At 37.5% G+C, this 26,817-nt stretch overlaps 1 protein-coding gene across 1 annotated transcript in view; it reads right to left on the bottom strand.

The window, feature by feature from the left end:
- SPAG16 (sperm associated antigen 16) overlaps positions 1 to 26,817 on the bottom strand; it is a gene marked incomplete at both ends in the record, with an annotated part of 827,025 nt that overhangs the window by 240,208 nt on the left and 560,000 nt on the right. The window contains one exon of the mRNA XM_080932901.1: positions 1,119 to 1,184. Coding sequence (XP_080789027.1) covers positions 1,119 to 1,184 — 66 coding nt within the window. The remainder of the gene's footprint in view (positions 1 to 1,118; positions 1,185 to 26,817) is intronic.

The following is a 26,817-nucleotide window of genomic DNA, read 5'->3' as shown; positions in this document are numbered from 1 at the left end:
GTTTGAGGGACTTGAGAGGTCATCTGTCTAGTCAAACTGCTTTCATTTGAGAAGGTACAAATTTAAAGCATCCTCCTATGATGATTATCTGAGCTCCTTTAAAGACATCGTCAATTAGCTTAGCAACTCAAAGCAAAGCTTAACCATCCTTTTCTAGCTGAACACATCCAGTCACTAATAAAACGTTCTTCTTTACCAACTTTTATGTTGTAAACTGAGGAAAATCTGCCCCCCACTGTTTTCTATTTTCTCCATTTCATTTTTGTCACTTTTCCTTTCACTAAAGCTTTTGCACTTAGGAATGAAACCTTCTGCATGCCAGGGTGGCAACTACTGAGACTGGAGAATTTACAAACAGGAACTCTACTATATGTATATGTATATGTATGTGTATGTGTATGTGTATGTGTATGTGTATGTGTATGTGTATGTGTATGTATGTATATGTATATGTATATGATGTATATGTATATGTATATGATGTATATGTATATGATGTATATGTATATGTATGTGTATATGTATGTGTATGTGTATGAGTATGTGTATGTGTATGTGTATGTATATGTATATGTATATATGTAGATATAGATGTAGATGTAGATGTATATGATGTATATGTATATGATATGTATGTTTATGTGTATATGTATATGATGTGTGTGTGTGTGTGTCTTTGAGGGCAGTCTGAGCTTCAATATTAGTTCAAAGATAGCTTGAGCTACAGAACAGCAATTTGATGAAAGAAACAAGTTGATCTAGGCTATTTGTCTGATGCACACAAGACCCTGAGTTCAGTCCCCAGAATGGCAAAGAGTTAGGGCGGCATTTACACTGATGTCTGTGCTGGACATGAGGCTCTGAGGAAGGTGTAAACTACAGCCTTCTTCCTTTTTAATGCTACTGCCTAGTGTGTGTGTATGTGTGTGTGTGTGTGTGTGTGTGTGTGTGTGTGTGTGAATGCATAAGGTTTCTGTAGCCATCTTCTATTTCAGCACATTTCTGTTTACAGGTAAGTTCTTTGTTGTCATCAGGTTATAAAGTATTCATTTCACCTTAGACGTGGCTTTCATTAAAATTAATTTTGACATATGGATTCACTGAGAGTCTGAACTCACCGTAGGCGTGAAGGTGGCATCATTGACGGAATGCATGTGACCATATAGAGACTGTTCACATTTACCCTAGGAGATAAAACAGATGAGTTTATTTAAGTCATGTTTAGTTCATCTACAAAAATTCCTTCTCATGACAGAACACGGAATAATAGATGTGCCATCAAGTACCATTCAGAATGATCAAGGCAGGGCTTATCGGATATTTCACAGTGTGGCTCACTTTTGATAGAATTGTTCTCTTCCTATTTGGGCCATGGAGCTGGTAAGGGAGCTCCACAAGACTATTAAATGCTACATAGAACATGCATGATGGTGTTTTACCCAGTAAGCATTTATTTTTATTTTGTGATAGACAGACAGATGTTTATCTGTTTACCTTGCCTTCTCTAAAATATAACTAAAATTAAATATTAAAAACCTCCAAGCTTCAGTTTAAATGTTTCCAGGAAAGATGGGCCCATAGCAGTGTGAAATCTACATGGGGAGATGTCTATCTTGGAACTTAGTTCAAAGAAGGGTCTTGACTATATTTGGAAAAATAGCATCTTTAGAAGCAGAAAAGATTACAACCAGATTATTGTTTGGGAGATTCTTGCTAAAATTTTGACATTCAGATCTCATTGAATAATTTATTTAAAAGCAGTTTCTGAATAACCAATATTGTTTGGCAGAATTCTATGTGCCTACTGCCTTTGTAACAAATTGAAGCATACTGTCATGTCCTGTACCCCAAGTGAGAGGAGACAGCTATTTTGTTTAAAAGGCAGAGAGTGTGTTTACAGATAGCATTAGTTTGGCTGATACAAATTGGGGCTCAGAAAATCATAGTAACGTACAGGAGGGAACCAATCTAAGGCTCTGTTATCTGTTGAAGAAGTGCTCCCCCAAATAATGCCAGCATTCTTAGATCTTCCCCAAGGTCTCATTGTCCAGGGAAGAGTAAGCTGGAATGGCAGGAAGGAAGGGGAATGATGTCATATCAAGGAAGCTCTTCTTACCTGCTCTACTCTCCAGCTCTGATTTCATTTGTCAAGTCCTATCTATTTTTTGGGCCCAATCAATTTCTATCAATGCCATTGCTAGTCTTCTAAGATTGCCCTAGCAACTACTACTTCTTTCCTACAGAGAAGGAATTTAGCTTCCAACAGACATTGATAACTTAATAATTTTGCATGTTTTCTTCTCCCATTGAAGTATCTGTATTGGATCTGTTCAGCAAACTTTCAGAATCCAAGGGGGGGATTTTTCCTTATTGCTATAAGCAGCTGTTGTCAAATGTGATTAAACAAAGTAACCCTTCGGCCTTACCAAATAGTAAAATCAATACAAAACCTGAAGTTAGTAGGGAGTCAGAGTAGATATCTGCTTTAGTCTTCCTCCGGTGAAAACTCACAGCAGAAGTTTCCAAACATGGAGAGTGCAGGCATGTTTTTGGAAGACCAAGGAAGGTCAGGTAGCTAGCTGGGGTCTGATAAGGAGGACAGGAGTTCTAATCTCATTCACTAGCTTAAAATAAGATGCTAAAGGCAGATTCTCAGATGTTCCTTCATGTTATTGAGCAATTCTTGTGCTTCTCTAAGCTTCATGATGTTGGAAGCCCTTTGTCACGAGGGTGCAGTTAGGGCTCACGGCTACCATTGCACTCTGGCAATTTAGACTTTCAATGACTCTTTACATAAGCAATGCATGCTACTAAACTATATTCACGGGACTCAGAATTTTCCCCACATAAACTGGAAGTTCATAAAGAGCATACAGAATCATGTTAACAGTCTCTGAGGGTCTGCTCCCTCCCTTTGTTATTCTGATCCAGTTCCTTCGTGCTGTTGCCCTTTAAACCAATTATGCCAAGGAACACAAATCATCCTGATTCCCAAAGTAATAATAAATTACTCACAAAGCCAAACAGACTGAGTATAAGATGTTATAATCACTAATATGTTTATTTATAGACTTTCCAACTCTATTTTCTTTGAGATTTACTATAGGGTAATATAATATTATACATGTGCAATGAATGTTAAACATTCTTACAAAGTTTTATGTTTGAAATTTTTTCTTCAATCTTTTTTTTTTGCAGATACTGTTTTGCATTTTGTCTGCTTCCAACTTGAGAATCTCTAAATTATTTGATTAATTGGTAGAGAAAATGTATTTTCTGGATTCAAATCCTGAGTGCCAAGTTTTAATTCAAAGGTGAGTCTCTGAGGCTTTCTTGAATAGCCCTGGAAGTACCAGTTAAAATGGAAATGCTGACTGACCACATTTCTGCCGCTATAACAAAACCTGACTTGAAGATAAATGTTTCATGAATTAAGAAAAGTTTAAAAAGTGTTTCTATTGAGCTTTGTTCCCAAGATAAAAGTGAATCTGCTCTTTTTGAGGCAGAGAGAGTATGTGGGTTACTAATATTCTAGTCTGCAAACAGTCTTAATCAAAAGCAATAGCCAAAATGGTATGTTGAAATGTGGAATAACTTCTCTGATGAATTCTTGTCAAAATTATTTTTGTTCAAAGGAACTGAAAAAAGTAAAAAAGACAAAGGCTTCTTAAAAACTATAATGTGACCTATGCACACTGTTTGGACATCTGATTTATCCACATAGAGAAGCTGTGTGGTGAGTGGAATCTGTCAGTAGCCCTGAGACAGAAAAGGCTGATCCCTTGATTTCTGCAACTGGCATGCAATAGCAGTCTGGCCTTTATAATAAATCATTTCCCCTCACCTTGCTTAGCTGCCTATTGAGTGCATGGAAGTCACAGTACTTAACCTTTGGTTCTGTTGATAGGAATGAGATAAGTCTGAATTGAAAGGCTGTATACTTCCTGTCACAAAGTAAGAGCTTAACTTTTAGCACCTGGGATAGAAAGATGGCTCAGAGGACCAGAACACCTACTCTTGCTAAGAATCTGAATATGACTCCCCTCATCTACACTGGGAGGTGCACAACTGCTTGGAACTCCAATTCCAGAGATCCAATGCCTTCCAAAGTAATTGTGTACATGTTATGTACATGGAGACAATCAGGCAAAAATATAAATGTGTGCTTTCACGATACTGGCAAGGATGTGGAGACAGAGAAACACTCTTCCATTGTTGGGGGGATTTCAAGCTGGTACAACCACTATGGAAATCAGTCTGGCAGTTCCTCAGAAAACTGGATATAGTGCTACCTGAGGACCTCAGCTATACCACTCCTGGACACATACCCAAAAGAAGCTCCAACATATAACAAGGACACATGCTCTACCATGTTCATAGCAAACTTATTTATAATAGCCAGAAGCTGGAAAGAACCCAGATGTCCTTCAACAGAGGAATGAATACAGAAAATATAACACAATTATACAACGACATACTACTCAGCTATTAAAAACAATGACTTTATGAAATTCCTAGGCAAATGGATGGAACTTGAAAATACCATCATGAGTGAGGTAACCTAATCACAAAAATAAACAAACAAAATCCCATGTTATGCACTCACTGATAAGTGGACATTAGCCCAAAAGCTCAGATTACCCAAGATACAATTCACAGACCACATGAACCTCAAGAAGCAGGAAGACCACAGTGCAGATGCTTCTGTACTTCTTAGAAGGAGGGACAAAAATATTCACAGGAGGAAATTCACAAACAAAATTTGAAGCAAAGACTGAAGCAAAGGCCATCCAGAGACTGCCCCACCTGTAGATCCAGCCCATATATAGTCATCAAACCTAGACAATATTGCTGGTGCCAAGTAATACATGCTGACAGGAGCCTGATATAGCAGTCCTTTGAGAGGTTCTGCCAGATAATGACAAATACAGAGGCAGATGCTCGCAGCCAACCATTGAACTGAGAACAGGGTCTCCAATGAAATAGTAAAAGAAAGAACTGAAGGAGCTGAAGGGGTTTGCAACAATAGAACAATAAAATAATATCAACCAACCAGAGTTCCCAGGGACTAAACCGCTATCCAAAGAGTACACATGAATGGACCCACACCTCTCCAGCTGAACTTGTAGCAGAGGATGGTCTTGTTGGGCATCAATAGGAAGAGAAGCCCTTGGTCCTGCCAAGGCTTGATGTCCCAGTGTAGGGATTATCAGGGCAGGGATGAGGCAGAAAGTGCTAAGGAGGAGTACTGTTCCTCACTAAAGAAAATCAGGACTGGAACTCACACAGGTCAGGAAGCAGGAACTGATGCAGAGGCCATGGAGGGGTGCTGCTTACTGACTTGCTTCCTCTGGCTTGCCTCAGCTTGCTTTCTTATAGAACCCAAGACTACCAACCCAGAGATGGCACCACCCACAATGGGCTGCCCCCCCACTCTTGGTCACTAATTGAGAAAATGCCTTACAGCTGGATCTCATAGAGGCATTTCCTCTGGGGAGGCTCAGTGCTCTGAGATAACTCCAGCTTGTGTCAAGTTGACACACAAAACCATCCAGTACAAAAAGGAAAAGAGAAATAAAGGATCTGATGAAACTGGTCACAGATTTTTTTCATGAAAAAGAAATAGACTTTCCAGCTCAACATCCTTATGGGAGAGAAAGCTCATCGGCTATTGGCAGAGGTGGCTAAGATAGTTGTGAACCTTGGGCAGTTGTTCTCCTGCATGCTCTACATCCAATCATAAGTGAGTAGAGTTATTAGAACATGAAGCTATCACACTGTTCTTCCTTTTTTTTTAAATAGTTCTAGTATGCTCCAGCTTTCACTTTCTGTTTCTCAGGTTCTAGTTTTTTTTTTTTTTTTTTTTCATATAAGCATAATGTGTCCTTATCTTTATTACACTTTCAACTCAAACACAACCTGACATTTCATATCTAATATCCTCTTACAGTACTTCCTCACACTTTCAGATAGCTTTTCATGGGATTGATCTCTTCCTCTTGGTCACAGGATAAGGATCCAGCTTGCCCACACAAGTAAGTTATGCTGAGCCCATTATAGAATAAATCTCAAGTATTCCACCTAATCCTATAACAAATTTATTATTTGTAAAATGAAGCTCTAGGTGATGAGAAAGATAAAGCAGAAAGAGCCTGCACTTCTGAATAACCACAAGAGATAAACCATCACCTGGGATCTTCCTGCTGGTAGCCTGTGAATAAGGAGCCTGTTTCTACTGTGTCAAGGTCTTAGTCTTCAAAAATCAACTCCTTCCACTGATGTCAATATGCAATAAACAAATAACCTTCCTATAACTCACCTTTAAGTAAATCAACTGATAGTTGATTCCAGTTGTCAGTGAAGCACCAGCAAAAAAAAAAAAAAAAAAAAAAAAAATCCTCCCCTGTGTGTATTATTCCCGAAGCTTATGACAGTTTTTGTAAAATTTAATAAACAGAAACAGATACTCATCAATGAGTAAAGAAGTTGGCATGGAGATCTCAAATGAAAACCAAACAACAACAAAATCCCTCAAACATCCTCCCTACTATTTACATTTGGTACCAGCAGTCACAATAGGAATTACATTGGTGCACAGTCTGATTTCCCCATCTTTTCTGTAAGATGGTTCAAGCACAAAAGTATACTTGCATGTGGATGCTGCCTTTGATTCTTAATACTTTAATAAACTGTAGGACAGTAAAGACATCAGCTGGAAGAGAAGCTGTATGTTTACTATTAATTATGACTCTAAAGTGTTGTGTGAAGAACACAATCCTGTGAGATGGGTGCTAATTTATGTCTTATTTGAGGGAGAAGCAAACAGGCATTGAACCCATGCCAAGAGATTAAAGAAAGCCAGAGGCATGGTAGTAACCTCTTTTGCCTAGTTCTATAGTCACTATACCTATGTGGGCAAGAAAATTAAATGACTAGAGAAGAAACAGCAGCACAGACTCAATCCTGTTCCCCCATTCTCATCATTTTAGCTTTTATTCTCTTGGAGTAGTACCATCTATAGGTCCCTTTCTGCAGGCCTCAAAACACACATGTGGTGGCTATCTTAAAGTCTCTGTTGCTGCAGTGAAATACCATAATCAAAAGGAAAAGTTTGGGGTAAAAGAGTTTGTTTGGCTTACACTTTCACATCGCTGTTCATCACCAAAGGAAGTCAGGGTATGAACGTAAACTTGGTAGGAAGCTGGAGGCAGGAGCTGATGCAGAGGCTATAGAGGAGTGCTGCTTATGCTCAGTCAGCTTCCTTATAAAACCCAGAAACACTAGCCTTCATATGGCCCCACCCACAATGGGCTGGGCTCTCCCCCATTGACCAGTAATTGAGAAAATGGCTTACAGCTGGATTTGTAATGAAATAACATCATTTCCTCAGCTGATGCTCCTTTCTCTCTGATGACTCCAGCTTTTGTCAAGTTGACACACAAAATCAGCCTGTATAGTGGTTGTGAGGTTACCTTATTCCTTGATATGACTAAGACAGCCAGAGATGCCTTACCTCTGACCTAAGATGAGCAGAGAACTGAAGCTGTGTATATACAGGCATCATGGTGTCCAGAGGCAGTTACAACTCTTTTGTCAGGTATCTTGCCCTTACCTGACTAAAACCTCAGAACTCCAAATAGATTGGACCAGAAAAGAAATTCCTCCTGTCACATAATAGTCAAAACACCAAATGCACAAAACAAAGGAAAAATATTAAAAGTAAGGGAAAAAGGTCAAGTAACATATTAAGGCAGACCCATCAGAATTATACTAGACATCTCAGCAGAAACTATGAAAGCTAGAAGATCCTGGACAGATGCCATACAGACTCTAAAAGAAAGAACACAAAAGCCAACCCAGGCTATTATATCCAGCAAAACTCTCAATTACCATAGATGGAGAAACCAAGATATTCCATGACAAAACCAAATTAACATAATATCTTTCTACAAATCCAGCCCTACAAAGGATAATAGATGAAAAACTTCAACACAAGAAGGGAAACTACACCTGAGGAAAAGTAAGAAAATAATCTCTTGCAATAAAACCAAAAGAAGAAAGGCACACAAACTTAATTCTTTCTCTAACAACAAAAATAGCAGGAAACGACAATCATTATTCCTTAATATCTCTTAACATCAATGGACTCAATTCCCCAATAAAAAGGCATAGACTATCAGACTGGATATGTAAACAGGATCCAGCATTTTGCTGCATACAGGAAACTCATCTCAGCAACAAAGACAGGCACTATCTCATAGTAAAAGTTTCAGAAAAAACTTTCCAAGAAAATGGTCTCAAGAAAGAAGCTGGAGTAGCCATTCTAATATTGAATGAAATTGACACTCAACTAAAAGTTATGACACAAGATGAAGATAAACATGTCATACGCATCAAAGGAAAAATCTACCAAGATGACTTCTCAATTCTGAATATCTTTGCTCCAAATGCAAGGGCACACACATTCATAAAAGAAACTTTACATACAAAGCTCTAAGCATACATTGCACCACACACAATAATAGTGGGAGTCTTTAGCACCCCACTCTTATCAATGGACAAATCATGGAATTAGAAACTGAACAGAGACACAGTAAAACCAATGGAAGTTATGAACCAAATAGATTTAACAGATATTTATAGAACATTTCATGGTAAAACAAAGGAATATACCTTCTTATCAGCCCCTCAGGGTACCTTCTCCAGAACTGATCATATAATATGTCACAAGCATGCTTCAACAGATACAAGAAGAACAAAATGATTCTAGGCATATTAGATCACCATGGAATAAGGCTGGTCTTCAATAACAACAAAAACAAAAGAAAGCCGACATACACCTGGAAGCTGAACAATGCTCTACTCAATGAAAATTTGGTCAACAAAAATATAAAAAATGAAATTAACGACTTTTTAGAATTTAATGCAAATAAAGGCACAACATGCTCAAACATATGGCATACAATGAAAGCAGTGCTAAGAGGAAAACTCATCGCTCTGAGTGCCTCAAAAAAGAAACTAGAGAAAGCACACACTAGGAGCTTGAAAGCACACCTGAAAGCTCTAGAACAAAAATAAGCAAATATACCCAAGAGTAGACATAAGAAAATAATCTAACTAAGATCTGAAATCAACCAAGTAGAAGGAAAAAGAACTACACAAACTTTGAGAAAATTAACAAGATATATAAAACCTTAGACAGACTAACCAGAGGGCACAGAAACAGTATCCAAATTAACAAACTGAGAGATGAAAGGGAAGACATAACAACAGAAACTGAGAAGATTTTAAAACTCATCAGAACCTACTACAAAAGCCTATACTCAACAAAACTGGAAAGTCAGGAAGAAAGGGACAGATGCAAGGTACCAAAGTTTAATAATGATCTGATAAGCCATCTAAACTACTAAAGAAACAGAAAAGGTCATTAACAGTCTCCCAACCAAACAAGCCCAGAATAGGATAGGAGCCATCAAGGAGAAGCTAAAAACTAAAAGGCAATCTTGCTGAGACGTGTCTGCCTTAGATTACAATCTAATATGGATTTGCTCCTGTTCGCAAGGCCCAGGAGAATTTCATTTTAGAAAATATTCTTGCTATTAATCAGCTCTTCCTATTATTATTAAATATGTGCAACAATTATTGGGTAATTGCTCACTTTTTTGAGTAGATCTCCACAGAACAATGAAAATATACTGCCTTGTAGTAATGTTATATAGACAAATAGATAATTTCTTAATTCTTAGTGATGATCCTGTAAGGATTCCTAAAATGATAGTAATTAAGATCTTTTCTGATAGTCAAAACTACCATGAGAATTCTGCCAATCTTCAAGTGTCACAAATTAATTGCTTTAAAGATAGCATGCAGACACCTACTACTCAGAGCACATTCCAATAGATTGTAAAACCATTAACCCAAGGTCAATTCAAAGGGGACTAATGATTTACTATAGGTGCAAAAACAGAAGACAAAACATTAACTGGATTTATTATACAAAATTTCACTAATATCTTAGTCATGAAAGTTATGGTTTTTAACTCTCCAGGAACATGTAGAGCTGGTAACAGAAAATGACTGTTTAGCCAGATGATTACTCATAATGGATACAACATTCTTTGTTGTTAATGTTTTATTTGATTTATTATTTGAATTTATGTGAAAACTTGTGGTGAACTTGTTTGCCCATGATCATGTGTTCTGAAAGATCTACAAGTGCTGAGAAAAAGAGAGGAGAGAGAACCGAAGAGAAGTTTTTAGGCAGAATTGAACTCAGAAAGAACTTTGAAAAAAGGCATTGGGAGTAAGAGGACTGTTACATCAGAGTGGGAGGAGAAAGCAGGATAAGGAGAGTGCAGAGTGAAATAATTTAGAAACAATAAGGCAACTTAAAAAATCAGAGCAATATACAGGATGCAGAGGGAAAGAGGAAAAAGAAGAAGCTACAAAGAGCAGAAGGAACATGAGGCTTCTCTTTACCTGGGACAGAATCGGTCTTTTTGTAATAGTAAGGCAGAGATCCGTACATGTATCTTACTTCTTTAAATAAAGTTGTAAAAGAAAATGATGAGATCACAGTAAAAAACAAACAAACAAACAAACAAACAAAAACACTGCTTAACAAAAATTTAGTCCCCCATCACAGGTTATCCTCAGAGGCATCACTACAAACCATGCCTTCTGCACATTTTATGGACTCATCTGTGCCCTTACAATCACTTTCTCTCTCTCTCTCTCTCTCTCTCTCTCTCTCTCTCTCTCTCTCTCTCTCTCTCTCTCTCTCTCTCTCTCTCTCTCGTAAACCTACCTCAGTTATTATGTAAAAGAACCACAGTACATGTGGCTATGAGGAACAGAATAGAGTGACAGTATAAAATTTCTGTATTGAAAATGATAGTACAAAATTATTACTACTTCTAATTTGTATAAGGCCTATGTTATGATATATATATATATATATATCCCTTAATTTCTACTAAAATGGTAGTATTTTTAAATACTCTTGTGGTTGGAAAGACTTGTATAAAATGATCCACTTAACATCTATACTAGTCAAAATATTTAGCATTTGTAGATTATTTTTCTCTTCCTACTTTGTAGTCAACTTATTAATTTTCACTGGCCACTGAGAGTTTTAAAAGTCACTGTTCTCCCAAGAAGAGATACATTGTTCCCTATCTATATGGGCAAGTACCAGAGTTAGCTATAAATTCAATCTGTTAGCAAAAGTTGTACAGCACTGTTCCCAAGTAAGCAATGAGCGCTGCTTTTAAAGCTGCCTAATTCGTCAGTGACAGCTTCAGTGGACGCTTTCAAAAGCCAAGCAGCAAGAAGCTCATGATTTCAGCCATTGGGACAGTGGGTCACTGTGGTGAACCCATTCCTAAGGTCCTCTCAAAGTTCTGCTGTTCTAATGGATTGAGAGTGCTGTCAATCCTGACAGGTTTTCACTCCGTCCTCAGCCCGCTCCTATCTCACCATCTAACACTATGTGAATAAAGTCATCTAGGCAGTGTCAGGTCAGTAACTGAATTTTCTCAGAAGAGCAAACTGGCTATACAAGCCTTCCACACGTGAGTATTCTGTGGAACCAGCTTTTAAAGACATTGTGTGTAGTTTTTATTTTTTAATATAGTTACAGCTCTTCATGGAGCTTGAGAACAAAAGGCCGAGATCCAGGCATGAGCAAGGTTGGCCTCATTAGGAAAGCTTTCTTGGTCTGTGCATGCCTGTGATCTCCTTATATCTCCACTCCATCTTTCCTCTGTATGTGTCTGCATCCTAATCACTTCCTATGAAGAAATTGGCCACAATGGGCAAGGCTCACTCTAATGAACCTACATAACCTCAAGCAATCTCTTAAAGGCCTTTGAGCAGTATTTTTTAACCTGGGGTTCACGACCCCTCAGGGGTCAAAGATGACTCTTTCACAGGGGTTACCTAAGACCATCAGAAAAATGCATTTATTTGCATTATGATTTATAACTGTGACAAAATTACAGTTTTGAAGTAGCAGCAAAGATAAAATTATTTTATAATTGGGGATGACCACAACGTGAAGAACTGTATGAAATGGTCAGAGAATTAGAAAGGTAGAGACCCTTCTGAGATACTGAGAACTGGATATCAGCATTCATGTTTGGGAAGATGCTATTCAACCCTGAAAAAGGCCTAGCTATCTTTACTGTGCATTCGCTTGTTGTATAACTTGAACTATGGTATTACTTTATAATGCATATCTGGTTGGAAGAAGAGATTATATGTATTGCATAATTGAAGTTTGGCTCATAGGTAAGCAGTTACCAAATGAAAAGTTGTGTGTTTTATGCCAAATGTAAGTGCATGTTGGAACATGATTGATTAATCATGCACAAAATGCACCAGTCACAAGCAGACTAACAGTGAAGTTGCTTGCATTTGGGTTTTTGGTGGCAGCTAATTTTGTCATTATAACCCTGTGACACTCAGTCTTCTCATCTGTAACACAGGAATGCTACAGTTTCTAATTCCATTCTGAATACTTTACAACACAATTCAGGCAAAGATGTTAGCCTGCTGTCTGGAATACAGAAAGTCTCAGTGAGTGTTCATTATAACATGGTCACAGCATATATACAGCAAGGCATATGAAGGCCAAGTGGAAACTGTTATCTTCATTCACAACCACGGTCACAAATTGGCTTTTAGCGGTCATTAAATAAGTATTTTCTTATATTCATAATCACCCAGAGGCTGATTCTAGGAAGCATGTTTTATTTGGTAACCTTGTTCTTTATTAACTTTTCTTTTTTACTCTATGATCAATGGTGCTTCAAGGCAACTCAGGCAAAAGGGTTAATCTCTCAGCATCTCTGATTTCATGACAGAAATGTGTGGAGAAGAACTCTAAGCAATGAATCTTTCACATCGAAATTTCACACTCATTTTAACAGCTGCCCAGAATAAAGATCTGCGTCCCCTGCATCCCCCTTACCCCACTTCACTTGGCCAGTCCTAAAACCTGTCAGCTCCACCACATACAATGGTCCAGAAACCACTCCTACTACAGATGCTTCTGCTATGCCTTGAGAAGATGCTTTCATATAGTAAAATACCTAGAAACACCTAAGGGAAATTTTCCAAATAAAACACATTAAAAGATTAAAAAATACACAGGGCACAGGTCCTCTGGGTGGAGACCCCCAATGGTGCCACAGGTCAGATCTCCTGCCTAGCAGGTATTTACATTATAATTGATGGAAGTAGCAAAATTATAGTTATGAGGTAGCCATGAAATAATTTTATAGCTTGGGGTCATTAAAACATGAGGAACTGTATTAAAGTGTCACAGAATTTGGGAGGGTGAGAACCACTGACATGGGAAATTATAGGATATTTTAAATTCTATGATGTAAGAAAAATAAGTAAAGCATGTCTAGAGATGAGCAGAATTAAGGTTCACTCTGCATTTGAGGAAAAACCCTTCCTGGACACAGTGATATCAAGATGGATCTTAATTATATCATGGTTATTACCTTAGCTTTCCAATTGTATAGATGTATGAAACTTTCAATGAAAAAATAAAAACATGATTAAAAAGTTAATGTCAGGAGAAACTTATGGAGATCCTTTCATGAGTAAACTCAAATATTTTTATGTATGAGAGTAAGTTACCTAACATTCACAATGACTGTGACCAAATTTTATGTGTGTATGTGGAACCAAGAAACTTTTAAAGTTTACAGATTACAAACTGTCAATGGAAAACATTCCAGTATTACTACGGAATTAATCCCACTGGCATGTAAACTGGGTACCGAGTAATCACTAATGAGGCTCCCAGTTTTTGTTATTTCATGTAAATAACTAACCATGTCTGTGAAAGATTGATTGCCGCTTTTAAAATGTTTGCTAAATCCATGTGTAATTAAGATGAGTTAAATATGCAAATTGAGCCTAATTAGCTTCATTTATTAATGTTAGTTTGTCTTGCCATGACAAAATTTCCTTCTTGGATCTCTTTTAGTGCTCTGCATTCTCGATTTCTTTGTTCTAGGTCTAAATTGCTGAAGAAATGGGCTGCTTCCAAAGGATGGAGGGTCCTCCTGCCATTTAGCAGTGAGGTTTAGAAAGCACCCCCACTGGCATGCAAATTGATTAAATGCTATTTCTGTATACATATGCATTTCCAGCCACCTTATGTTAGACTGCAATTAATTAATTCCATTTCACCAAAGTAGAAAACCCTTGGGATTTCCTTTTGATGCGAAGGAGCCTTTTGTCCCAGTATGTACAGCACAGTGATTGAACAGTGTACCGGTGGCTACTGAACCAGGGCTGTTTATGGAAATGGCTTCTCTTTCTAAAATACCCTGACTTAACAAAATGAACTCCCTGTGCTGAGCTACTAGCCTCATGTGGGAAACAACCACCAAGCTTCAACAAGAAGCATGTCCTAAAAAATACAAAAGAAAAAAAATATATATATGAGTCAGAGAGAACCACAGCAAAACTAAACATTAAGGGTCAGAGTCATTATCATTATTCTTGATAAGTAAAAGTGGTTATACCCACACAAAATCAAAGCAAAAGCAAAACAAAACAAAACAAAACAAACAAACAAAAAAAACCAGATTCATACCACTGTGCCTCACAATCCAGGCCTTTAAAACTCATAAAGTATTTTATATTGTCATTTATGTTATTATCTGGTTAAATTCATTTTATTTTAAATAAAAAAATTAGTGGAGAGCAAATTCCTTTATGCCATAGGCTGGGGGATGTTTTATTGTGGTTTAAACACATGAAACCCATCTACAAACAATGATAATTACACTGAATTTTATTTTAAATTATAGGACAATATTGTGCAAAAATCTCCCAAATTGATTTTGGCTCATAAGAGCTAGAGCTTTTATGGTAGTATTTCTGTCTCAAATTATGAGACAGAAAATATTAATTATTTTTAAATTTTAATTTAATATTTTTATATTTATATGTATATTTAATATTAATTTTCCAGTTTGGGGGAACTCATTTGGATGTGTAACTTGGATAAGAATATATACCTAGGAAAAAAATACAAAAAAATTAAGTGTTATTTGTTTTATGTTGTTTTACCTGAAAACATTTCTTTAAAATCTAGTGAGTATCTCTTGCATCAAATTTGGAGTCAAAAACAAAGGAAAGTCCTAAGGGCTCCACCAAGATCCAACCAGGCAAGACAATGAGTTTATTAGATTAACTTATAGAATATGGGTGAAGGGTGGCTCACAGAGCATGGGTTACTCGGAGAACCTGGATGAACCCAAAGCTAGTACATCACTGAGAAATAGCACCTCAGCATTGATAACAACCTTCATAGAGCAGTATAGATGAAATCCTCTCTTCTGTAAACCTTCATCACTTTATAAACCCTTTATAAACCCCATCACCTTCTAAGACCTGGAGCCTGTGTTCAAATTGAGCAGAATTGCATGCAGGTGGGAGGGAGAAATAGGCAGGAGAAGTTCAAATGACCCTCTCTACTGCCTTCTTCTTTGATGGAAAGGCAAAAGCTAGGCATTGAGGATCCTTTGAGTAGTCACAGCTGCCTTGGTGACAAAGGCAGTGGTTATAATACACGGAGGATAGCATTTTGCAACTGTGCTGAACACACTGCTAGAGTTACAGAAAGTTTAAATTGGAAGTTTGAACTAAGCCTGAGACAACATCCTCTCCTTATTCACATAGAGGAAACAAAATAACCAGTAGATGAACAGAACAAAGAGACCTCTCTTGATGTCTGGAACTTAAGCAGTGACAACTGTTACACAAGAAGAAGAAACAAACAAAAACTTCCCACTTGTCCAATAGGCTTTTAAATGTGAACTTTACACAGGAAGTTCATGAACAATATGGGGGCCTTTCCCAAAACCTCAAAAGGACAGGCTTTAAACATTCCACAACTCCAGAAAATGCCAAGCCACATCTCCAACACACTGAGAATTTTCACGCTGTATCTGCTTCTTCTTTATATTCTCTACACCAAAAGAACATAGAGGATCCTGAAACCTAAGCCTTAAGGAAAACTTAAAAAAAAAAAAATAGACATCCTTAAAATAGTGCCTATTGGTCTCCCACTACAGGCACCTCCCACCACATGCAAAGTCTCCCCGTATCCCCTCAAAAAATTGCCCAGACACTATGCCAGCTTGTTGTTCATAAACATTGGATCAAGGTATGGATGATGATCCTGAGGTGCAGTTTTCTCAAGCTCAAGTTCCCCAAGTTTTCTTCCTCTCTATCTGTAGATCTATGACACTAAGGTTATCTACTGGTTCGTACCAGTGTACGTGGCTAAGGTAGGTACAAGACACGCATATCCTTGCTCTTAAATGGGGAGAGCAAAGACACCAAAGGTCGGCAGTAACTCATCATGGTTCTGAAATTCTGCCATGCTAACTTTACATGTTCTGTGATTATATCTCATAGTCGGCGAATCATTTTTCATGACTCACAGACCTTTTCTATTATAATTTGGAAATTAATACACACCCCCCAGGAACAGCTGTTTTAAGGATGCACTCATTAATCATCTAGATACATAGAAGCCATGCAGAAAGCTTATGTAAGATGGATATTTTAACAGGGAAAGGATTTCCCTAAGAAGCTCCAATTAAGAGTCCGAGTCAGTATTACACCAACTTCAGTCTCATGAGTAGGCCATGAAATTCGAACATGTCTGAGAAAAATGACCTTGTCCAGTGCTTCTCAAACTCTAAGGTTCATATAGTCAATGCTGTCGACCAGTGATATTAAAAAGCAAAACACTCTAATATGTGTTATTTGTCATACTCCATAGTGTAAATATTTCCTCCAAGGAAAAAAATCAAATTATGAACACATGCTGCTCAGCTCTGATCAACCAAAGTGAATCCATTGCAATATACCATGACCTGTCAGGCTATAGGAATGCTGCAGGACCATAGAAAAGAAAACAACAACAGCAACGTCCAAAAGAGAACACAGGAAACCTCTTGATTGAATGTACTTTTATTATTCTTATGAAGACTAAACCTAGGGATGTTTACATGGCAAAGATGTGGTCTACTGCTGAAATATACACTGAGCACAGTTACCAATTTTAAAAGAAACATGCTTTAAATATTATCAGCCAGGCAATCAGCAGGGGAGGGAAGGCTAGGAGTCTATTCCCAGTGTAAGTAGCTCTTACAGAAGACACACTTTCACTCAACTGGTCGATGTGGTTGTCCTCTGTGTAGTCTGCCCTTTTCCACTTTGATCCTTGACCCTATGAAAGATAGACTATAACAAAGGACAGAGATTGCATCTCTAACAGATCAAGAGTTGACTTCTAGCAGTAGTAGCTACCAAAAGACCTCCTGAGTTCTCTTTATTCAGGAAGTGATTAGGATATGGTTTCTATTCTTGTGATAAAACATGAGCAGACATAACATGAAGAGAAAAACACTTTACATTGTTGTTTTGTTCTTTTTTTGATTTTTCAGCTTACAGTCCTGCATAAACACAGGCCAGTGCAGGAACCTGGAGGCAGGAACCAATGCAGAAGCCATGGAGGAGGCCTACTTCTTGACTTGCTTTCTACAACTTACTCAATTTTTTAAAATTCATTTAATCTTTTTACTTATTCATTTTACATCCAACTCACTGCCCTGATCCTGGTCACCCCTCCCATAATCCTTCCTCAGTGCTTCCTTCCTCTTCTCATCTGAGCAGTTGGGGTCCCTCCTGGGTATCCCTATGATGGCATTTCAAGCCTCTGCATAGCTAGGTTCTTCGTCTCCCATTGAGGCCAAACAAGGCAACCCAGCTAGAAGAATATATCTCACATGCAGTCAAAAGCTTTTGGAACAGTTCCTGCAGTTATTTGGGACCCACATGAAGACCAAGCTGCACATCTGCTGCTACATATGTTCAGGGGGGCCTAGGTGCGGCCAGTACATGCTCTTTGGTTGGTGGTTCAGTGTCTGAGAGCCCCAAGGATCCAGGTTAGTTGATCCTTCCCATGTTGAAGCACCAATCCCTTACACTATTAATAATACACTGCTATGATTTCTATTCTTTGGGAAGCCTCAGCCACCAACTGACTCAGACAGAAGCAGACACCCACCACCAAATAGTGGAAGGAGCTTGAGGACTCTCATAGAAGAATAGGAGGAAGGATCGCAGTCCCTAAGAACATAGGAACTCTACAGGAAGACAAATAGAATTCATCTTTATTTCTTTATAGAACCCAGGACCACCAGCTCAAGGGAGGTACCACCATTCACAGTGATGTGAGTCCTCCTACATCAATCATCAGTGAATAACACTACTTTTATTTTGTTCTGAAAAGATATTATGTTTAAATTAAGACTTTTATACTCTGGTTTAATTAATTTCTAATGTTCTCATTTTACTAAACTGATGTTTAAAATTCTCAAAGTACAGACATCATTTTAAAGTATCTTAAACATAAAGGATCTTGGTTATAATTCTTAATAATGCTGACAAAACTGATAAATAATAGTCCTCAACTTCAGCTGCTGTAATTACACTCCCTAGTGAGTGTTAGACTGCAGCTCCTCTAATGGTCTTTTGTAAGGTCTGAGTACTTACATACATATCCTAAATGTGCTACATAAACACTTGTTACTTGGCACAGCCATATACATTGTATTTTTATGTCTTGATTGTTATGTATAATTATTTAGCTCTCAAAGTGGCACCTTCACCACTTCACTTTACTAGCATAATATGTAGAGTCACTAGGATTCTGTGTTTCCATGATAATGTTTGTGGTCCTAATGTCACCTGTATATCAGGGTGACATGACAAGACAACTTACGTTCCCTGTCACACTTCCCACTTCTGTCAATTATCAAAGGGCTCCCTTTGTTCCCTGAATCAATTAATTCAATCTAGTAATTGAACTGTTGCCAAACGTCATTGGTACATATTACAAATATTGTGTCTCTGCCCTGGCAGCCTCTGCATTCAGTTGTTCACATAGTGACAGAGACTATCGATTTCTCTCACAAGTTATTTACGTGGATGGTACAGCAGTTGCCAAACTGAGTTGATCTTCTTCCCACTCTCCAAGATGGAGCTCAAGAAGGCATGAACAGGAAAAAAAAAATATGGAGCCCATGATTTGATTGTCTAATGCCATAGCTGCTGGTTCTAATGGTATTTCTATATCCTGGCAGACTTTAGTTTACAAATGATAGATTACTTTTTTATTTTTTACATTCTAGAGAAAGATTAGTTTGCCACTTGTAATTTGTTTTTCTGTGTCTTGATATCTCAAAGTACTGTGTAGTTATTGTCTCATTCGCTTTTGTTGCTGTCATTTTTGGAATTGTGTGTGTGTGTGTGTGTGTGTGTGTGTGTGTGTGTGTGTGTGTGTGTTCAGCCCTGGGATATTTTCAGCATCACTGACATTATTATAACCTTTGAAGGGCTTCACTAGTAAAACCATATGATCCAGCCCCTATTTTGGATGTTATATCTTCAATCATTAAAATTCTTCCATCTAGGTCATCTGCTCTACTTTTTTCCAATTCATGACTGTATAGAGCATTATCCTTCTAATAAATAGAAAGGGCATGGTGCCCTCAGTACTGGCTATAGGTAGTTGATAATGTGGATTCAGGTTGGGTGTCTGATTTTTGGTTTTTGATTTTTCATCTATGTCTACAGAAGTCTTGCTGTGCTTAGACCACACAGTAAATAGATGTTTACTAAAGTTGATGGTATACTTTGTTACATGCATTCTGGCATTTTCTTCTGAAATAGCACACATCTGCATGGCAGGTCTTTGTTCCAAACATCCATAGTTATTGTCTTTCGTCTCCCTCTGTTTTCCTTTGCCCATTGTGATGTCTGTCTTTTCTTCCTCTATTCTTTGGTTAAGATTTAAAAACTTAACTCTCTCATAGTATTTTAAGTTGTTCTTACCAACTAAATATATTTTCAATGCATGTTATAATTACATTTCTTTTCATATTTCAACTTTCTTTCCATTTATATCTATTTATATCTCAGTTCTTTTAAAGTAAATATCATGCCCTCTTGGATACTTTTAATGATATCTTTTTTTAATGTATTTTCCCATGTTATAAGAAAATTTTCTTCCTCTTTTCTTGTAGTCTTTAATTTACTACTTTAGAATTTGAATTCTGTTCCATTTCCCTGGGTCTTTGACATTTAAATTTTTTTAATTGGAATAATGGCCTAGTTTGCTACCTGCATCATGTCCCAATCTCAACCAGGTGTCATTCTTGCATTTTATTATTCAGACTTTCCAGTGTGACATCCTTCACTTAAATGTCCACATAGGTTTACATGTATATCCCAATAACTTCTATAGTTTCCAGAGGCATAGTAAATACTGACTAAACTATTAATGAAAACTATTAATATGCAAATAAGCTTCTTTGTAGTTGAGCTTTAATACCTTCTGGTCAAATAGGAAGAAAGGGGAAGAGCCTAACAAGGTATGGCACCTTTTAATGCAATGTCTCCTTTCACTGGGCTCTCTGTGCACACCACTATATGCCTCCTGCCTTATTGTATGGCTTACCTAGGAAAAGCTGGAAAAGAACAAAATCATGTGTCTAAGTGTTTTATTTAGCTCCACTCTCATTTTCTCTTAGTTGGAATCCTTTTATAATTGGTCCTATTAAAATATGTGAAATTCAGACTTGTAAAGTAGCCTAGGCTCTACCACAGAGACAGATAAAGGAAATTCACAAGACAGATCTTGGTCTGAGCTTCCATGTATATGAATCTAATAGTAAATATGTGACCACAAAGAGTGAAACACAGAGAAACAACAATGATGACATCAACAAGAACAACCCTAATTCATTTGGTTTATTTGGTGCTGGAAAGTTTAAAATGCTGTTTTTTCATTTTACTGGTTTCTATTCTTTTTTTCTCTCTCATACTATCATATTAGGAGACAGTTTCCCAGCATAGATTTTGGCATATGGCCACATGATATATCTACTTTGCTCTTTTCTTTTTTTCAGTTATTTCTCTCTGGGGCTATAGGTATGGCTAGACAACAAAAGAAACTTACTCTTTTCTTGTTGCACAAGAAATTATTCTGTCTGCCTATATTATTATCTGAAACTATGATTTTTTAAAATGCCTCTTAGTGGCATCTGAACTAACAACAATATTGATAGCCCTAATCCATATCTACTTCATGGAAGACAACAAGTTTAAAATGAAATGAAGGAGAAAACAAACCAGTAAGAGGTATTGTGGATGTCATCAGTTTACACTATGTAGTCACACTGGGAAAAACATCAAAGTGAACTTTCAACAATCAATGGAGGGGGGGGGCTATGGGAAGGTCTAGGTAGAGGAAAGGGAAGAAGGAATGATATAATTATAGCCTAAAAATAAAATAATATTTTAAAGTATTAAATATCATCCTTTATGACAACAAAGATGGTACAATAGATAATTATTTTAAGTGAAACAAGTAAGACACAAAAAAATTAATTATCAATTGTAGGATCAAAAAATGCTGATACATTTGAATAATGCATTCAATAGAGGCAGGGAGAAGGGAGTCCTGGAAAGAATTTCCTCAGTAGGGCTATGCTAGAGTCAGAAAGGAACAAACAATTTTGGTGTTCTGTTGCAAGTAAGTTGACCACAGTCAACAATGATGCACCACACAATTCCAAAAGCTACAGGGAACCATCTTGACAGTTTTTCAGGTAAGCAAATGGTAGATTAAGAATGCTAACCAGCTTTAAGTTTTACAAAACCTGTGCATAGTGGCTGGGGATTCAGTTCAGTGGTTGAGCACTTGCATAGCAAGAGCAAGGCCCTGGGTTCAGTCCTCAGCTTGGGGGGGGGGAGGACATACATGCTATACCATTAATATGTTAACTTAAAAATATTTTTATACATCATTTAAAATGGCAGAATAATTAATGGACAAGACACCACATTTGTTTGGAATCACTTAAAATATTAACCTTGCAAGGGGGCCTACATTTAGATCAAGTTGGAAGGCTAAATGGGCTTTCTAGAAAGCAGAGATGGAAAGATAGTGACCAAGATAAAAGCAACACAAATCAGAGGTGCATGAGCAGGGGAAGACAAGTCTCTGTCACATAAGATAATAAGGCAGTCATCAAAAGCTTCTCAACCAAAAAAAGCTCAGGACCTGATGAGTTTAGTGCTGAATTCTATCAGATCTTCATAGAAGACCTAATACCAAGACTCTCCAAACTATTCCACAAAATAGAAACAGAGGGAACACTACCCAACTCATTCTTCAAAGCCACAATTATGCTCATTCCTAAACCACACAAAGACACAATAAAGAAAGAGAACTTCAGACAATTTTTCCTCATGAACATTGATGCAAAATTACTCAATAAAATTCTTGCAAACCAAATCCAAGAACACATCAAAATGACCATTCAACAGGATCAAGTAGGCTTCATCACAGGGATGCAAGGATGGTTCAAATCCATCATTGTCATCCACTATGTAAACAAATGCAAGGGGGGGCATGATCATCTCTTTAGATGCTGAGAAAGAATTTGACAAAAATTCAACACGTTAAAAGTCTTGGAAATATCAGGGATTTAAGGCCCATACATAAACATAGTAATATACAGCAATATACTGCAAATACAAGCAATATACAACAAACCAGTAGGCAATAGCAAACTAAATGGTGAGAATATTGAAGCGATCCCACTAAAATCAGGGACTAGACAAGGCTGCCCACTCTCTCCTCACATATTCAATATAGTAGCAGAAGCCAGAGCAATCAGACAGCAAAAAGAGGTCAAAGGGATACAAATTGGAAAGGAAGAAGTCAAAATATCACTATTTGCAGATGACATGATAGTGTACTTAAGTGACCCCAAAAATTCCACCACAGAATTTCTACTGCTGATAAATAACTTCAGCAAAGTGGCTGGATACAACATTAACTTGAACAAATCAGTATCCTTCTTCTACTCAAAGGATAAACAGGTTGAGAAAGAAATTAGTGAATCGACACCCTTCACAATAGTCACAAAGGACATAAAATACTTTGGTGTGACGTTAATCAAGTGAAGGATCTGTATGACTGGAACTTTAAGACTCTGAAGAAGGAAATTAGAGACCTCAGAAGTTGGAAAGATCTCCCATGCTCATGGATTAGAAGGATCAACATAGTAAAAATGGCTATCTTGCCTATAGCAATCTACAGGTTCAGTGCAATTCCTATCAAAATACCAAATCAATTCTTCACAGAGTTAGAAAAAGCAATTTTCAAATTCATTTGGAATAGTAAAAGACCCAGGATAGCAAAAACTATTCTCAACTATGAATAAACTTCCGGGGAAAACTTCATCCCTGACCTTAAGCTATATTACAGATTAATTGTGGTTTAAAAAAAAAAAAAACAAAACTGCATGGCATTGGTACAGAGACAGGCAGGTAGATCAATCGAATAGAATTGAAGACCAAAGACCAAGAAATAAACCCACACACCTATGGTCACTTGATCTTTGTCAAAGGAGCTAAAAAGATTCAATTGTCAAAGGATAGCCTCTTCAACAAATGGTGTTCATTCAACTGGCACCCAGCTAGCAGAAGAAATTGATCCTTTCTTATCTCCTAGACAGTGCTCAAGTGAAAGTGGATCAAAGCCCTCCATATAAAACCAGGTACACTGAACTAATAAAATAGAAAAAGGGGAAGAGCTTAGAACACATAGGAACAGGGGAAATTTTCCTGAACAGAACACCAATGGCATAAACTCTAAGACTAAGAATCTACAAATGGGACCTCATGAAACTACATAGCTTCTGTAAGGCCAAGGACACTGTCCAAAAAAAAAAAAAAAAAAAAAAAAAAAAAAAAAAAAAAAAAAAAAAACCAAAACTGCAACCAACAGATTGGAAAGGGATCTGATAGAGGGCTAATATACAATATATACAAAGAACTCAAAAAGTTAGACCCTTGAGAATCAAATAATCACATTTTAAAATGGGGTACAGAGATACACAGAGACTTCTCAATGGAGGAATATTGAATGGCTAAGAAGCACCTAAAGAAATGCACAATATCCCTAGTCATCAGGGAAATGCAAATCAAAACAGCTCTGAGATTCTACCTCATACAAGTCAGAATGCCTAAGATCAAAACTCAGGTGACAGCAGATGCTAGCAAGGATGAGGAGAAAGAGGAAACACTCCTCTACTGTTGGTGGGGTTGTAAGCTGGTACAACCACTCTGGAAATTAGTTTGGCAGTTTCTCAGAAAATTGGACAGAGTACTTCCTGAGGACCCAGCTATATCATTCCTGGGCATATACTCAAAAGAAGTTCTGACATCTAACAGGGATATATGTTCCACCATGTTCATAGCAGCCTTATATATAGTTGGCAAAGGCTGGAGAGAGCCCAGATATCCCTCGGCAGAGGAGTGGATACAGAAATTGTGGTACATTTGCAGAATGAAGTACTATTCAACTATTAAAATTAACAACTTCATGAAATTCCTAGCCAAATGGATGGAACTTGAAGCTGTCATTCTGAGTGATGTAACCCAGTCTCAGCAGAATACTTAGGGTGTGTACTCACTAATAAGCAGATACTAGCTCAAGAAGGTCAGAATAACCAAGAAACAATTCATAGAAATTATGAAGTTCAAGAAGAAAGAAGGCCAGAATGTGGATACCACAGTCCTTCTTAAAAGTGAAAACAAAACACTCATGTTAGGAAATAATGGGACAATTAGAGCAGAGATTAGAGAAAAAAATCATCCAAAGACTGCCTCCCCTGGTGATCCATCCCATATGTAGCCACTAAAAACGTGCACTATTGCTGATTCCAAGTAGTGCTTACTGGCAGAAATCGGAGATTGATGCCTCCTCAGAGTTCCGCCAGAGCCATACTGATACAGAGGATGATGCTTGCAGCTAACCATTGGACTGAACACAGGGATACCAATGAGGGAGCTAGAGAAAGGACTGAAGGAGCTGAAAGGTTCTGAAATCCCATGGGAAGAACAAAATTATTAACTATCCAAACCCACCACAGCTTTCAGTGACTAAAACACCAACCAGTGAGTTCATATGGAGAGACCCTTGGCTCCAGATACATATGTAGCAGAGCATATCATTTTCTGACATCAGTGAGAGAAGTGGACTTTGATCTAGCAAAGGCCTGTTTTCCCAGTGTAGGGGAATGAGGGCTGAGAGGAAACACCTTTATGGAGGCAATGGGAGGGGAAGGGGAGATGGCATTGGCTGAAAGGGGATAACACCTGAAATGCAAATACAGAGAATATCAATTTTTTTTAAAAAATTGGAAAAAAGACATAATTAGATGGATGGGTCTTGCAGGAAGGCCCTAAGTGTCACTGGGAACAATTTATCTGCATTGTTGTAGAGAGCTGATATCTTGGATGTTTTGTGAGTATATGAGTACATGGTGTGAGGTTTTCACCTTGTAGTCTAGATATCTGAGTAAAAGTTTATGAAACACTGAACCGGGAACAGTAGAATATGGTCAATTCCATGGGCGTAGTATGAAAAAGACAAAACAAAGAAAGGTCAAGGAGAGTTTAACCCATATCTGAATACTGGAGAGATTTGAACCAAAGCTGTTTATTTCGCTGATCCATGTTTTGCTAGGTGGCTAGGCCTAAGATCAGTTTGATCCCAGCTCAGAGGCTGAGAAACCTTCTGTAATAATTCCTTGATGAATTCTTTATCCCAGTCCCTTCTCCTTCTTCTCTCTACTCGAACTAAATTCCATGTTATGTGTCTCTGCCTTTATAAACATTCCTAATATAATCTTGAACTTCCTACGTCTCCTCAATGCACAGATACTGGTGCACTCTCGAGTACACCATCATCCTTCTCTAAAGCAGGATTTTTACAACATGCATCACTAGCTACCCGACTTCTGACAGCCTTTTAGTGGTACCCTTATAACAACATTTTCTGCATCCTTCATCTGTTTGCTTGTCAGCCTTTTCCCCTAATGAACACTAGGATCACTAACGAGTGGTATTGTTTATTTTCCTTTGTTGCTCCTTAGACATAATGCACTCCTTGGCAGGAAGCAGGTACACCGTGACTGGTGAAGAAATTAATAAAGGTGAGTGTGAAATGACACGGAAACTTTGAGCCTGAGTCATTAGGAAACAAAATTGTCACTTATTGGAGGGGAAAATTTAAAAAGTAGATTGAGAAAATGGAGTAGAGACCAGTTGAACAGGGGGCCAGGTGAAGAGCTGTACATGTGGATATAATTTGGAAGCACTGACAGGAACCTATAGGTAGAGGTGATTGGATTTAGAATATGAATACTTTATATAGTAAACAAGCAATGAAATGCTCATCCTATCACAATCATTAATATACATTTCATATTATTGGGCAGAGGCTAGATCACAAAATACCCACTATATCAATGGAAACACACTATTCTGTAACTTTGGATCTATATATTGTCTCTTATGAAAGATTTATTTTATTTTCACTTTACCTATATGAATACTTTGCCTATATGTATGGAGTCATATATTTCCTGGAACATAAATAAGCCACCATGAAAGTCCTGACAATTGAATCTGGGTTCTCTGGAAAAGTTGGATAAGAAACAAAGGTGAAATAAGGTGAGATCTTTAAAAAGGCTACCAATAGAATGTCCAGGATTTTCTTAATGAATCAATAGCAGGCTACTTCTGTTCCTTAAAGGTTGCTAAATATGGGAGACTTGTGAAAACAGTAGAAAGATAAGAAGTCATAAAGTCTAGATGTCTCAAGAATGTGCTGAAGAAAATGGGAAGCGC

This window comes from Micromys minutus (assembly GCF_963924665.1).
Source record: "Micromys minutus genome assembly, chromosome: 19".
Lineage (NCBI taxonomy): Eukaryota > Metazoa > Chordata > Mammalia > Rodentia > Muridae > Micromys > Micromys minutus.
This window is presented reverse-complemented; position numbering and strand designations above follow the sequence as displayed.